The sequence below is a fragment of the Coenobita brevimanus genome, chromosome 107, assembly GCF_032717465.1.
Source record: "Coenobita brevimanus isolate Jiangsu-jjx chromosome 107, ASM3271746v2, whole genome shotgun sequence".
Lineage (NCBI taxonomy): Eukaryota > Metazoa > Arthropoda > Malacostraca > Decapoda > Coenobitidae > Coenobita > Coenobita brevimanus.
Window position 1 is genome coordinate 8,608,725 of NC_137060.1, and position 17,121 is coordinate 8,625,845.

The 17,121-nt window shown below is 39.8% G+C and overlaps 1 protein-coding gene across 1 annotated transcript in view; it reads right to left on the bottom strand.

The window, feature by feature from the left end:
- Window positions 1-1,459: 1,459 nt before the first annotated feature.
- LOC145416692 (sacsin-like) overlaps window positions 1,460-17,121 on the bottom strand; it is a 39,593-nt gene continuing 23,931 nt past the window's right edge. The window contains exon 4 of the mRNA XM_080285629.1: window positions 1,460-1,777. Coding sequence (XP_080141755.1) covers window positions 1,460-1,777 — 318 coding nt within the window. The remainder of the gene's footprint in view (window positions 1,778-17,121) is intronic.

Here is a 17,121-nt window from a genome sequence, read left to right on the forward strand (position 1 = left end):
TTCACACTTAATCGCTTCACTTAAAAAAAAAAAAATCGAGTCAATATCACGAATATATTCTCCCTTTTCCAAATACAGTACTGCAATATTATGCCCATAATCACAGGGTAAACAAGATCCACACTTAACACTAAAATTACAATCTACACCATTAACCCTTCCATTCCGGTGATTTTGTTTTTTTTAAATTCTTACTGTCCTCGGCCGATTTTATTCTGATTAGGAGAAACTTTTGAAACTGGAGGAGTTACAGACCTAGCAGTCATTAACCCTTTCACTGGAAGAGATCCTTTGTAAGCTAAGTAAAAACGACTGGAGGTAGCAAGAAAATGAGAGAGAGAGAGAGAGAGAGAGAGAGAGAGAGAGAGAGAGAGAGAGAGAGAGAGAGAGAGAGAGAGACCGGACTGAAAATGCTAAATTCTAAGTACAAAATTAATAAGATACTACCCACGTGTCATTAACAGTTTTGTAAGGAAAAAATAAAAAAAAATCTTCAGTTGACTGTACTCAGAACCAGCCAACTTATCCCTTGATTCACACCTCCTAACAGGCCTCTAACTGGCTACGGTAATTTTCTCATTTCTGATATAACGCTGATCCACACATTACATTCATATTTATTTACAAGTACCACACTGACCCTCTATGAGTTTCGGATGTGACTGAGAGGGTGCGGATCTACGGACAAGTTAGATGGCGCGGAGTAATGTTATGAATCACAAAGTAAGACATTCGCAAGTTACCCACATTACATGCTACCCATTATCAATAGTAAGCTAAGGCCTAGTGGTTAGAGAAATGATCTACTCTCCGAAAGGGCACAAGTTATATCCCAGACTGGGGCAGGAAACACTCTGATGATTCTGTGTAACATAAAACTAAGGCAGTCTGACATAAAAACACCTCTCTAACACCATCATATCACTTCTGAATAAGCTGGCACATAAAAAGTGTTAGACGGAACAGCCAATCCTATTTTGCCTCACTGGATGTGCAGGAGTCCAAGGCTAGGCTACCGCAACCCAGTAAATGGAAGGATAAATGACTAACCTACTCACCTGCGTGGTAGTATGATATAAAAGAAGAAAAAAAAAAAAAAAACTCCAGTCACCTATTGGGATCGAACCTATGCAATGCCATCACTCCGATTCGAACATTCCAACCACTAGACCACCAGGGCACCTAAAATGAAACTGAAGTAAAATGCGTCATCAAACAGGTACTGATTCAGGTGAGGTGTGGTGACAAGTGGATGAATGTTGTGCATCTGATGAAGTCAAGGTGAATATTTCTAGTGCATCAGTTTCAGGTCTAGGTGAATATTTCTAGTTAATCTCATGAAGTCTAGGTGAACATTTCTATGCATCAGATGAGATCTTGTTGAATATTTCTAGTGTATCAGATGAGGTCTAGATGAACACTTCTACTGTAGTGGATGAAGTGAGTCAAGTGGACGTCTTTACAGCAGAGCAACAGATGAAGTCAGTTGGGGGAAACGAGGAGACAGGAGTTCCATGAGCTGTTTGGTGACATCAACAGCCTCACGTGCCTGCTCATTGTTGTAGCGATCACACGGGCAGCCAGAGAAGGATGGGTATCGCAGGTCGTTGTAGTTTCCAGCAATGTTTTGCAGTGTGCAGGCCAGGTTGCTTACATCTGCACAATGAAGCGAGGACGACACTGCTGTCAGGTTGTGGCCAACACCGCCCTGCTGGTACTCCAAGGCTCTTACTCTGTCCTCCAGGTATATGGCAGCCTTCAGCATCTTCTCTGCTGCCTGTGGAAGTGGTGCAGTCAGAGAATTAAGACTCACATTATTAGTGGCTTTAAGAGTGAAATTATAAGTACCTTTGGAGATTTTGTAACACCATTCTGCTGGCACTCTTGGGATGCTATTGTCCTCTAAGTAAACAGCAGGTTCCAGCATACTCTCTGCAGCCTGTGGAAGTGGTATAATCTGGTATAAAGTGTCGTAAAGTATTATAATTGGCTTTAGCCCCTTCTCTATAGCATGTGATGGTGAAGTACTCGGTGAATTAAGGGTCCTAGTGCAAGCAACTCTTCCTCAATGATCTGTTTTGCAACTTGCATCCCAGTATCTTTTTGTACGTTACTGATGGAACCTATGTCAACATTACAAAGACACGAATAAAATCGAAGACAATGATATGGAGTAATATGCAAAACTCCTAAGGAACTGGTGTTAACAAAGTTCTCTTTGCCGCCATAATATGGTTATAAGCATCTTCCTAAGAACTAGTGAATACATTGTGGGAAAGTTGAACCATAACAGACACACATTAGTCAATCTGAGGCTTTGGTTACACTTTACTAAATTTAAAAAATCACTGGACAAATACTCAGAAGGTACTTGATTCCTTGGTTGCACACTGGGAAAAAAAAAAAAAAAAAAAAAAGTATCAACTTAGTGCTCAATGGTTTCACAATAACCACTGTTGCTTTTCACGTTTTTCTCCTAAAGCAAATATCATTAAATGGACGCGTATTTCTTATGTTGTCTAAACCCTCTCTTTCATGGTCCATCCATCATCCAATCCTACATTGCCCCACGAGGAGCGTAGGAGCCCGGGGCTAGGCGGTTGGTCCCGACATTTAAGATGAGTGACCAGCCTCACTCATCCCTGAGTGGCATTACATGAGCAATCAACCCCAACCACCCCTTGGATATAAAACTTCACCGGCTCAATCCGACTGGAGCGCAATAATTACCCACTAGACCACCAGGCGCCAAAATTTGGTTATATGGTTACCACCCAGCGTAGTAAATGGTTTCCTGGTGTACAGGAAACCATTTGGCTTGTCACTCGGTGTAGAGTCATCCACAGGCAGAAGGAAGAGGAAAGAATGAAGGAAAGAAAGACAGAGGAGGGAGTGTAAAGTTACCCGTAGGCAGAAGGACAAGGAAAGAATGATGGAAAGGAAGGCAAATGAGGATGGATGGAAAGATGGATGGAGGAGAGGAAAGGGCAGACACCCGACAGTAGCACTACACTGAGTGAGTGGATGGTGAGCGCCCCCACACACAAGGGAAATGCCAGAGGTAACACCAGAAGAACTGTTCATGGTACAATAATAAAAACAGCATGCATACACACTCATAAAAAGTTACAATAGACTACTTTCAAATGCTTCGTCCACTGTTACAAAATATGAGTTCAGATACGGTATTTTTTGATCAGCGAGTGTATCTCACTTTAACCCGACTGTTTTATTGGCAAAAGGGACTTCGCAGCACCTCATTCTTAACGACACATTTTGCCTGTTACTCTTTAAAGTTTTCTTGTATGCTATATTATCTTTTTATTTATTTATTTATTAACTGTTTTTTTTTTTTTAAATAACAGAACGGAGGAAGGAAAAACAAATGGGTAAAAAAAATAATCCATACACCAGATTACTGGTGTCCTCTGTTCATAAAATATCTGTAACAGTTAGACTCGAACAGTTGTGGGTTGAAATTTGGAGGAAAACAACTCTGGGGAAGCGAGTTCCAGAGAGATGCAGTTCGGGGAATGAAAGAATTCTGATAGGCAGAAGTTCTGCAATATGGTTGAGTGACATTCCAGTCATGAGCGCTACCAGATGCCCGTGTAGCACGAGGGAAGGCATGGAGAGGTGGCATCATGGACGCAACTTCGTCTGAGCATTTGCCAAAAAAATATCTGTAAAATAATGCAAGGGACGCAACATTCCTTCTTACTTGCAAGGAGGTAGTTTATATGTAATGGCAGGGTTGTTAATGATTCTAACGGCTTTATTCTGAATTTTGTATAGTTGTCTTAATGCAACCTCTCCACAACCCTTCCACAAGGGTGAGCAATATTGAAGCTGAGAGCGCACATGACTCATAAATTATAGCTAACTGCTCATCGGCGAAGAAGTTACGGACTCTGTACAATAATCCAAGTTTCTTTGAGGCGGTTTTAGCAAGTGATCTGACATGAGAGGTCCAGCTGAGGGCACTGTTAAGTGAGACACCAAGAATTTCAATACTTTTGGAGATGGGAATATTAGTAGCATTGAAGGTAATGTACGAATCTGGCAATATCTGTCTATTAGTAAACTGTATATATTTAGTTTTACTAGCATTAAAAGAGACAAGGTTGTTTTGTCCCCATTCACTGATTGTAGATAGATCTTGATTTATCGAGATGGCTGTACTGAGTTGAGAGGTAGAGATATTAGACTTTGTAAATGGATGTCTGAGTGTGAATGAACTATGTAATGTTGAGTCATCTGCATATGAGTGAATGGGATTGTGAGTGACAGATAAGAGATCATTAATATGAACCAGAAATAGGGTTGGCGCCAGAACTGATCCCTGCGGCACGCCGGTGTTAATTGAGTGGAAATTCGAATATACATCATCTACTTTTACTCTTATTTTCCTGTCACTAAGATAAGAAGAAATCAAAGGAACAAAAGACGTTAGTCCATAGCAAGGGAGTTTGGACAGCAGGGAACAGTGCCATACTCTGTCGAAAGGTTTAGAGATATCAAGAGCTACTGCATGAGTTTCTCCAAAATGATCAATTGATTGATGGATGGTATGAGTTAAGAGATTGAGTATGTCAATGGTGGATCTTTCGTGGCGAAAACCGTATTGTCCATCACTAATTAAGTTGTTGGATTCAAGATGTTTAACAATATGCATATTAATTAAAGTTTCAAATACCTTACCAAGAGAAGATGTGACAGCAATTGGTCTGTAATTGGAGGGGTCAGACGAACTTCCTTTCTTCGGAACTGGGTGGATATTGGCTTCTTTCCATGAATTTGGGAATAAAGAAGTACGTATGCATAGTCTGAATAATTTAGCTAAGACAGAGGCAAGTTCAGGGGAACACTTTTTCAAAACAATTGGCGGAATTCCATCTGGGCCTGGAGCTTTGTTGGTAGGTAAATTGTCTAGGATGGATTTTACGTATCTTGTCTGTATTTTAAGTGGGGCAATTTCGGGAGAATCAAGTTCCAGTACTGAGACATTCTGGCTGGTATCATCCATGGTAGAGTTTCTTGCAAAGGTACTAGCAAAGATATCTGCTTTCCCACGTGGGTCATTTGTATTACTGCCATCTGAAGATTTTAGTGGGGGAATGGAAGATGACTTGTTAAAGTTATTATTGAAAGAATTAAGAGTTGACCAGAATATTCTATTGTCATTAGGGTTGTTAAGTAGTTTAGATGCTTGCTTTTGAAGAAAGTTTGATTTAGATAGATTTAATACAGCTTTTGCATGATTTCTAGCAATTTTAAATTGGGAGAGTGATTCAGATGTTTTTGATTTTAAGTAAGAGTTATATGCTAATGACTTTTGGGCTGTTGCTCTGGCACAATTGCCATCAAACCATTTAGGAGAGTTTGATCTTTTAGTGAATTGTTGACTTGGTATGAATAAATCCATATCAGCTAGTATTAAGTCGCAAATGTGGGACTGGGTAGAATTGGGATCACTAGAGAAGAAAGACTGCCATGGAACATCAGCAAGATAATTTCTAAATCCATCCCAGTCCGCCCTGTCAAAGTGCCATCGGGTCACCCTGACAGATTCAGAATGGGGAGGTGTAGGAGGGTTAACTAATGAGGCTTTGATGACATTGTGGTCAGAGGATCCAAGTGGTGACAGCACCTCTATCCTGTATTGATCTGGATTATTTGTCAAGAATAAATCCAAGAGATGGGCATTATGGTCAGGATTATCAGGTATTCTGGTTGGTTGCTTTACCAACTGGGTGAGATTAAACGATTCCGCAAACAGCTCGCATTCTAGACCAGTGTCGTCAGTCCGGGCAGAATGCAATAACCATTCAACATTGTGTATGTTAAAATCACCCAAAATGGTAATTTCATTGCCAAGGGTAAGGTCAAGGTTACTCAACTGAGTGGATATGGAATCAAATACACTGGGTTCCGAAGAAGCATTGAGGGAACGATAAACTACACAGATATATTTGGTAATGTTTTGGCAATTTAATTTATATGACGAGTAATCAAAACTGGATGAAGTGAAGTTTGAAATAGCGTCAACTGCGTATTGATGAGTGGGAGTACCCACAATCCACTCTTTGAAATAACTGTGTCTTTAGGTGACTCTACACTGATTGAAATGCCACATGATTCCCAGGACTCCAGAAATCCTTTTCATAATTAATATGGGATCCACATATCCAAACAGAGCCCTGTGGTCTAGTGGGTTAAGGTGCTCTACTGAAGGGTGACTAGGGTTCATTGCTCATATAAAGCCACTCAGGAGCAAGCAATTGTGGGTCTTTTATATTACCTTGGTCTTGAATTTCGTTCTTTTGCGGCTTATTTCATGTAGCCCAGTGGCAGAAAAAACACATAACTATAGCTGTATATCCTTTTTGTTAATAGCACTTCTTCATAACTAGGATCATTTTCAAGTGTTAGAGAGATGGCAATTTTAGGTTAATTAAAGAGTAATACGAGTATAATCACTTCTGTCGGGACTAAGTAGCCTTTCCCTGCGTTCCTGATGGGACAACAAGGGACTAAACGATGGATGACGTATTATCTTTGATAGTTGGCATCAGTAAAATATAAGACGCTATCCACGTGTCAAGTTGCCCGCAAAAGTTCCTCTGCTTTTCTGTCAGTGGTTTATAACATTCTATTAAATTTGGTTGTAAAAAATAAAAAATAAATAAAGTTAGCAAAATACAACTGTTTAACTAACCAGAGACTACATGCAACACTTCCCAAACTAATGTGATGTGAGTTACTAAAAGTCGGGGAGGAACGAAACTTTTGCAGAGGACTGTACATGTGCAGAATAAATCGCTGGAGAAGAGGTGCTGAGATATCTCCTGTTCCAACGAGACTATGTACACTTTATCAGTGGTTTATATAAACGACTGTATGAAATAATTCGATTTATATACAGAGTGGCTCATAAACCTGCCCTTTATCTTGTGTGCTGTGGGGACGGCTGAGTCTGGTATGAGGAGGACAGATATTTTGGTAGTTTGGTGGAACTGCTGATCAACCAGGCAATCAGTGGACTTAAATTCAGACAGTGCTAAGTGTGAAAAAGACTTGTGAATAGTAGAAAATGATGCAGGGTGGTGGTGGTAGTAGTAGTAGTACTAGTAGTATAGTATGGTAGTAGTATAGTATAGTATTAGTATAGTATTAGTATAGTAGTAATATAGTATAGTAGTAGTATAGTATAGTATAGTATAGTATAGTAGCAGTATAGTATAGTAGTAGTATAGTATAGTAGTAGTGTAGTATAGTAGTAGTGTAGTATAGCAGTAGTGTAGTATAGTATAGTAGTAGTATAGTATAGTAGTAGTATAGTATAGTATAGTAGTAGTATAGTATCGTATAGTAGTAGAATAGTATCGTATAGTAGTAGTATAGTATAGTATAGTAGTAGTAGTATAGTATAGTATAGTATAGTATAGTATAATAGTAGTATAGTATAGTATAATAGTAGTATAGTATAGTATAGTATAGTATAGTAGCAGTATAGTAGTAGTATAGTAGTAGTATAGTATAGTATAGTAGTAGTAAAATATAGTATAGTAGTAGTATAGTAGTAGTATAGTATAGTATAGTAGTAGTATAGTATAGTATAGTATAGTATAGTAGTAGTATAGTATAGTAGTAGTATAGTATAGTATAGTATAGTAGTAGTATAGTATAGTAGTAGTATAGTATAGTATAGTATAGTATAGTAGTAGTATAGTATAGTAGTAGTATAGTACAGTAGTAGTATAGTAGTTGTATTGTATAGTATAGTATAGTATAGTAGTAGTAGTAGTATAGTATAGTAGTAGTAGTATAGTATAGTATAGTAGTAGTAGTAGTATAGTATAGTAGTAGTAGTATAGTAGAGTAGTAGTAGTAGTATAGTAGTAGTACAGTATGGTATAGTAGTAGTAGTATAGTATAGTAGTAGTAGTATAGAAGTAGTAGTAGTAGCAGTAGTAGTAGTAGTGGATGTGGAAGTTTTGGTGATGGTGGTGATGGTTGTAGTTGTAGTAGTAGTCATAGTAATGGCAATGGCAGCAATAATAGTAGTTGCTCCTATGGTGGTGGTAGTAGTAGAAGGAGTGTAGTAGTAATGGTGTTGGTGGTGGTAGTTGTTGTTGCTAGTAGTAGTGGGGGTAGTAGTAGTAGTAGCGGAGGTGGAGGTTTTGGTGGTGGTGGTAGTTAGCAGTAATAGTAGTAGTAGTATTGGCCAGTAGCCACGGGGGTGGAGACGGTCGGACGACCCCCTCCCCCCCACCTGCTTAAAGGTTTACTTGCTCACGATTTTTTTATATTTAAACATCAGTGCTAAAAGAGTCACTCTCCGTTGTTCATAAATTTTGCGCTGCTTCTCAACGTAGCATATGCATACTGTACACCCAGACCCCCATAGCAAGCAGGCAGCAGACGCTACGTAAGTCCAGATTCAGCAGAAAACGACCCCCACCCCTATGGAAAGGTCTGGCTACGGGCCTGTAGTACTAGTTATTGTGGTGGTGGTGGTGGTGGCAGTGCTGTGGTAGTACGGGCCTGTAGTACTATAAATAGTTATAGTGGTGGTGGTGGTGGTGGCAGTGCTGTGGTAGTACGAGCCTGTAGTACTAGTTATAGTGGTGGTGGTGGTGGCAGTGCTGTGGTAGTAATAGTGGTTCCACTTTCACTTAATCTTCTCTCACTTTCTCTCATCATTCACTCATATATTGCTCACTTTCCTCATTGACTTAAACACTGATCACTATCTCACATCATTCACTGTGCACTTTCTCTCGGCAGTCATTCATACACTGCTCACTTCATCATTCACTCATACACTGCTCACTTCCTCGCATCATTGATTCATACACTTCAACTCACTCACATTTAACACTTTGTCTCACTCACTAACACTTATCATCCCCCCCCCCCTCTCTCTCTCATACACATTAACAAAACTGAGAGCGCAGAGGGAGATACAGACCTCTATTTTTTACGTGTATTTAAGACACATGTATTTGTTAGATGTAATGAGCCTGAATCTCACACACACAGTAAGTAGCAACGATATAGGAAGATCAGACATCAACGATAGATGAAGATCAGACATCAACGATACAGGAAGATCAGACACCAACGATAATGAAAGATATAAACGGCAGAAGAAATAAAAGATACAGGAAGACATAAAAGATACAGGAAGATAAAAACGATACTGGAAGACATAAACGATACAGGAAGACATAACGATACAGGAAGACATAACGATACCGGAAGACATGACATACGCGATACAGAAGACTAAATGATACAGGAAGATAAGTGATACAGGAAGATAAGTGATATAGGAAGATAAATGATATATGAAGAAAAATTATACATGAAGATAAATGATACAGGAAGAAAAAATTAATGATACAGGAAGACTTAAACGATACAAGAAAACATAACGATACAGGAAGGTCTAACATGACATCACCATTAGGCTATGAAATTATCGTCAAAACCTGCTGGGTTTTTAGGTCTTGACGCCCTCAGTGTTAATATGGAGTCCTAGGTCAGCATGCCTTATGCTCATTCACTGTGTCTTAAGGTCATTCACCGTAACCTACACTCCTTCACTCTTTCAAATACATTTGCTTTCTTATATTGACTCAAAGCATCTTCACTCTCACCCCTATCCTAATTCTTCCACTTCTCATTTGAATGTGTACTAATCTATGCATTCATAAATGTGTACAGGTATGCATGCATGCGTATCAGTATGCATGTGTGCATAGATGAATCTGTATTTGGTTATATGCATGAATGTACGCATGTATGCTGTATCCATACATATGTATATGTCTGTGCATGTATAGAATTTAATGTAGTCATGACGATATATATATTGTTACGGAACAGAGAAAGATAACGTACACTTTCAGTGAGAATGCTAAAAATCACTACTGTCCCGTAAAGTTCCAGGTTCAAAACAAAGAGTTAGGTAAAATTACAAGTCAAAGTTTAATGCTCAAACTAACAATAAAACATTCAGGACTCATAAGGATAATGTAATGGCAAAAACAGGTTAAATATATGGTTAACTGCAATAGCCTCTATTAACACGAAATTAGCAAGAGCAAAATTTATCTAAGTCAGCCCTGATAAAATGAGATACCAGATAATACTCAGTGAATGCCAGATAAATAATTACAGATACAAACTATTATCAAAAATGACTGACACAAAGAACCCTACATGAATTACAAAAACTTCACTAGGCCTACAAATTAAACTTATGCTATACAGTACAAGAAAAAATGCAACAACAGTTATACTCAAATTACACACAGCTGCTAGATGGTTGGAGACTTCTTGAGCACTCACAATAATAATATCTGTACAGGGGAGGACAGAGATGTGAACAAAATGAGGAGCAGATCTAAGTGGCCATGATGCAGAGACTGAGCTCATTATATAGGGGCCGGCAGAGCCTGACACAACTTGTAAGAGGGACGCGCAAATGAAGCGATGGGGACAAACGATCGACAATCCCGCACTGAATAACAGAAAGGACGACTTACTCTACTATAACGGTAGAAGGGGGGGACTGAGGCAGAACACGCTCGTGATCAAACATGCAGCAACTGTGCGTTAAAATTACACAAAGGATGATGAAATCATAGGCTATGTAACACCTCCCCACAAAGAAAAAAGAAATTTACAAAGGAAATTTCTTATTACTCTAAAACAATCTGTACATGGCATTACAGAACATGCAAATGTCTTTCCTAATGTTACAAAACATGAGATCTCCCTAGCACGTTCAGTCATAGGTACTTGCCAGTATCCCTTTAACAAATCAAACTTACTTATGTACCTAGCCTTTCCGATCTTGTCTATGCAATCTTCCACACGAGGAAGAGGGTAAGTGTCTGTTTTGGTTATCTGATTAACACGTCTGTAGTCGATGCAAAACCTCTGTGACCCACCTGGCTTAGGGACTAGAGTGACAGGAGAACTCCACTCGCTCTGACAGGGCTCAATCATCTTGTGGTCCAACAGGTAGTCAAGCTCCTTCTGGATGAGAGGAACTTTCACTGGGTTCACACGGTAAGGAGGCAATTTAATTGGCTTTGCGTCTCCAACATCGACATCATGCATCAACACAGTGGTTCTTCCTGGAGTGGCACGGAACACTTGCGGGTACTCCTGCAGTAATGCCGAAAACTCCTGCCTTTCCTTGGGTGGTAGATGAGAAAGCTTAGTCTGGAGATCATTCATGATATCAGGATTCTTCCCCAAACTATCACTCAGGCTCATACTGCATGGGAGAGCTTCACTTGCAGACTCGGGTGGAACAGCTACAGTGCAGACTGGATTATTTTCGTCCCGCTTGTGATATAACTTTAGCATGTTGATGTGACATAGTTGCTTGCTCTTTCTACGATCTGGTGTGGCGATGACATAGCTGACATCACTGAGTTTCTTCTCCACGAAATAAGGGCCACTAAACTTGGCTTGAAGAGGTTGCCCATGAACTGGTAGCAGAATCAAAACCTGATCTCCTGGCTGAAAGTGGCGTAACCTGGACTTCTTGTCATACCAAGTCTTCATCTTCTCCTGAGCAGCTCCTAAATTCTCTCTAGCCAGCTGTAAAGCAGTGGACAGCCGTTCTTTGAACTTCATCACATACTCCAGCAGGTTGACGTCATCTTCCTCCGACAGCCAGCATTCCTTGAGTAACTTAAGGGGTCCTCTTACTTCATGGCCAAACAGTAGTTCAAAAGGTGAGAAGCCCAGTGATTCATTTGGAGATTCTCTTGCAGCAAACACAACGAATGGAAGACCTTTATCCCAGTCTTTCTGATGTTCCAAACAGTATTTCTTGAGCATCGATTTGAGTGTTTGATGATATCTCTCCAACGCTCCTTGGGTCTGGGGATGGTAAGCTGAAGACGTGATCTGGGTGATGCCCAACTCTTTCAGAGACTGCTTGAAAACATTTGACATGAAATTACTTCCACGGTCTGACTGTACCTCCTTGGGCAGACCAAACTTTGTGAAGAACCCTAGCATTTCCTTAACCACGTTCTTTGCTGAGATGTTTCTAAGTGGAATGGCTTCAGGATAACGAGTAGCCATATCAATCATGGTCAACACATAAGAAAATCCTGAAGAAGTCTTAGGAAGAGGGCCCACAATATCCACCAACACACGGGTGAAAGGCGCCTCAAAAGGAGGAATGGGAACTAGAGGTGCAACCTTTTCGGTCTGATTACACTTCCCCACAACTTGACAGGTGTGACAAGACTTACAATACCAGGAAACATCCCTGAAGATACCTGGCCAGTAGAAGTGTTTCAAAATGCGTGCCACAGACTTCCTCACTCCAAGGTGTCCTGCCAAACTGGAATCATGAGCCACTCGAATGATATCCTGCCTACAAACACGAGGGATGACAACTTGATGTACAACCTCCCATTCACAGTCGGCTGATGCTGTTGGGGGTCTCCACTTCCTCATAAGTACTCCTGACTTTACATAATAACAAGTAGAAGCACCGGCTGACTCTTCTTCACTGTAAGCAGAGTTAGCTAGACCTTTCAACTCAGGGTCAGCAACCTGCAACTCAACCAACTCTTGACGAGACAAATTATCAACACTACGGGGTACTGCCTCATCTGGTGAGTGGTCCAAATTAGCAAGAAAAGTGTCAGCTAGGATAACATCATCATCATCATTATCCTCTAAATCACCAGTAACTTTAGACTTAGCCCTAGTGACAGCACATGCAGGGAACACATCAGGGACACCACAAGCCTGGGACACAGCCACTGGCTCACTAGACAACTGAGGAGCTGGACACACTTGACTTCCACCAATATCATTTCCAAGTAAGAAAGTTACACCTGACATTGGGAGTGTCTCAACCAACCCAACCATAACGGAACCATTAACAAAACCAGACTCTAAATTCACTCTGCACAGAGGGACAGAGAAGTAATTATTCCCTACACCTTGTAAGATTACAGTCTCATCAGAGGAATTAACATTAGAGCCTAGAACACTGGTCAGCATAAGGGATTGGCAAGCACCTGTATCACGATATATTTTAACTGACTTCCTGTCATTACTGTCCAGAGGACTGACAAAACCATCAGACAGGAAATTAGCACATGAACTCTTGAGAGTGTCACCCACGTTACTGCTCAAAAGAGGAGCTCCATCATGAGAATTTAAGTTACCCCTCAAAGCAGGTTCAGTTAACTCAGTTAAAGAATTCTGGGAACTCTCAAGAGTGGACACTAGACCAATTGACTGAATATTTAAAGACTCCTTTTTGTTCACATCACGCTGTCTCCTGAAACATCTCTCCGTAGTATGACCAAGCTTACTACAATAAGTACATTTACTTTTCTGAAATCTAGAGGTGGAGCTGGTATTTACTTCCTGAGAAACATCATCCTTATTCTCTTTCCTGTTACCTGTACTCTGAGTGGAGGCAACGTACTGACTCTCAGCTTTCCTTTTTCCTCTAAAATATCTCTTGTGAGTGAGAACATATTCATCAGCTAAAACTGCAGCATCAGACAAATTATCTATTCTTTTCTCATCAAGATATAGGCTTACATCTTTACTAATACACCTTTTGAAATCCTCCAGCAAAATCAGCTGCTTAAATTTACCAAAATCAGAATCCACATTCTTAGAATTTAACCACTGCTCTAACAGATCTTCTTTGATTTTTGCATACTCAACATGGGATTGCTTATCTTGCTTGTAAGTTGTCCTAAATTTTACTCTATAGGCTTCAGGAACAAGCTCATAGGCCTTAAGAATCAAGCTCTTAACTACATCATAATTATCACATTGATCCTGAGGCAAAGATGCATAAGTTACTTGAGCTTTACCGGTGAGAACAGTTTGAAGGAGTACTGGCCAATACTCCTTAGGCCAATTAAAACCTGTAGCTACCCTCTCAAACAACTGAAAATACTTTGTTAAATCAGATTCATTAAAAGGAGGGACAAGTTTAACATTTTTAGCCACATCAAAATCATCAGAGCTAGATGATCCAGTTCCACCTTGTTTCATGCGATACTCATGGTCTGCCTGAATCCTAGCAAGTTCAACTTGTGCCTCAGCCTCCTTAGCTTTTGCCTGAAATTCAGCCTCCTTAGCCTTAGCCTCCTGCAGGGCTAGCTGTAACTTAGCTAATTCAATCTGCGTTTGCTCATTTGGAGGAGTTACATTAAACAAGCTTTTATTAATCATGCCAACAATTTGATCTTTAGAATGATGAGAGCGAACAACAATTCCCAATTGTTGAGCAACAAGCTTAAGTTCATTCTTTGTTCTGTTTTCTATATCACACACTGTTTGCACATTTGACAAAAAGTCCTTGGCTTCATCAAGTGTAGTAATAGTAGACATAATGAATAAGTAACAGTCACAAAATATCAAGCAATATCCTTATGATAATATCCTGAATATCCTGATATGAGGTCGCCAAATTTATGTTACGGAACAGAGAAAGATAACGTACACTTTCAGTGAGAATGCTAAAAATCACTACTGTCCCGTAAAGTTCCAGGTTCAAAACAAAGAGTTAGGTAAAATTACAAGTCAAAGTTTAATGCTCAAACTAACAATAAAACATTCAGGACTCATAAGGATAATGTAATGGCAAAAACAGGTTAAATATATGGTTAACTGCAATAGCCTCTATTAACACGAAATTAGCAAGAGCAAAATTTATCTAAGTCAGCCCTGATAAAATGAGATACCAGATAATACTCAGTGAATGCCAGATAAATAATTACAGATACAAACTATTATCAAAAATGACTGACACAAAGAACCCTACATGAATTACAAAAACTTCACTAGGCCTACAAATTAAACTTATGCTATACAGTACAAGAAAAAATGCAACAACAGTTATACTCAAATTACACACAGCTGCTAGATGGTTGGAGACTTCTTGAGCACTCACAATAATAATATCTGTACAGGGGAGGACAGAGATGTGAACAAAATGAGGAGCAGATCTAAGTGGCCATGATGCAGAGACTGAGCTCATTATATAGGGGCCGGCAGAGCCTGACACAACTTGTAAGAGGGACGCGCAAATGAAGCGATGGGGACAAACGATCGACAATCCCGCACTGAATAACAGAAAGGACGACTTACTCTACTATAACGGTAGAAGGGGGGGACTGAGGCAGAACACGCTCGTGATCAAACATGCAGCAACTGTGCGTTAAAATTACACAAAGGATGATGAAATCATAGGCTATGTAACAATATATATATATATATATATATATATATATATATATATATATATATATATATATATATATATATATATATATATATATATATATTGCCAGACGCCTTAATCCCGTAAGGGGTGGCCACAAACAAATCGCCTCCATGTCGCTCTGTCCCCCGCCATTTCACCGCCCTGCTCCCAGCTCACACCTCCCCCCCCCTCATATACCACTCCACTCCATCCCTCCATCTCATCCTTGGCCTCCCCCTCCCTCTCCTCCCCTCTACCTCACTCACATACACTCTCCTCGTCAATCTCTCACTCTCTATCCTCTCCACATGGCCAAACCACCTTAATGTGTTTCTCCTAACACTTCCTATCACATCCACAATGTTCTAGTGTCTGACATTTTTTTTCACATTGGAGCATGTCTCTCGCTACTGTACACATTATATTATTCATATTTAGAGAAAATGTGTTGCAGCGTTGAGATGAGTCCAAATGCCACTTCAGTGTGGTGTGGTGTGGGAATGAAATGAACGCTAGACTTGCAAAGCCCAGCATTTTCTATCATAAACAACGAGGGAAAAGGGAAGGCGATAGAGAAATATGAATTGTATGTATGTTTAAAGTCTTGGGGGAAATATTTACCCCGTTGGTATATTTTAATGTAATCAACACTACTTTATTGAGGTGTATACAGTGCATGATAAAGTTGTGATGCTTCTATTCAAGTATAAATCCCAGTTGTCTGTGGGGTTTGGCACCTCTGTATTTATGCTGACCTCAGGGCCACTCCCAGCGGGGAAGCCGGCCAGCTAGAGAAGAACGCACTTATCATTCAAACGAGAGGGACGTATTTACTCTGGGCTCTCTCTGTGTCGCTGTTGTATCTTTCTGTGGCCAATGAAGAATGATAAATCTGCTCAGTTTTCAGTTCAACTGCACACGCTACCTCTACCATTCCTTCAATAGGATCTACTCCAATTTCCCACCATCTCTAGTGTGTGAGAAGAAATTTGGTGGTGTGTGTCAGCCGGAAGTGACTTCGACCAGGCGGAACGTTATATCTTGATAACCTTGCTTGGAGCAGTGCAGTCACATCTAAGCTGATATATAAATTGGTGATCAACTGTGGGGTTCCAATAGGCTGATATATTAGTGACCAGTGGTGGAATTCCTGTAAGCCGACACATAAAATTGGTGTTCAGTGCTGGGATACGAAAAGGTGCTAAAGGGATTTGTGCAGTGAAACCGACACAACAACCACACCACAACATTCCTTCACTTCCTCATTTGTCAGCCTGTCTCTCCATGTGACTCCACATGCTTCTCTCAAATAACTCATTTCCACTGCTCTCACTCTTGACTTCTGTCCCTCCAACAAGGTCCAAGCTTCACTTCCATATGTTAGAGTTGGTATCACATTACTGTCATATATATATATATATATATATATATATATATATATATATATATATATATATATATATATATATATATATATATATATATATAATATTATTTATTTATTTATTCATACTGTACCTGTGAATTAGAGAACTAACAGAGGAATTAGTTGGAGAAGAACAGCGAGGTTTTAGGAAAGGAAGAGGTTGTGTAGATCAGATATTAATCCTTAGGTCATTAATGGAAAAGTTTCTTGAGAAGGGAAAGAAGTTGCATGCGGCCTTCATGGATTTGGAAAAAGGATATGACAGAGTGGATAGAGAAAGAATGTGGAAAACACCAAGAATATATAGAGTAAATGGGAAGTTGCTGAATGCCGTGAATAGTATGTATGAGGAAGCGAAAGCTTCAGTGTCTGTGGATAGTGAACTGAGTGAAGTTATATTTCTGAATGTTGG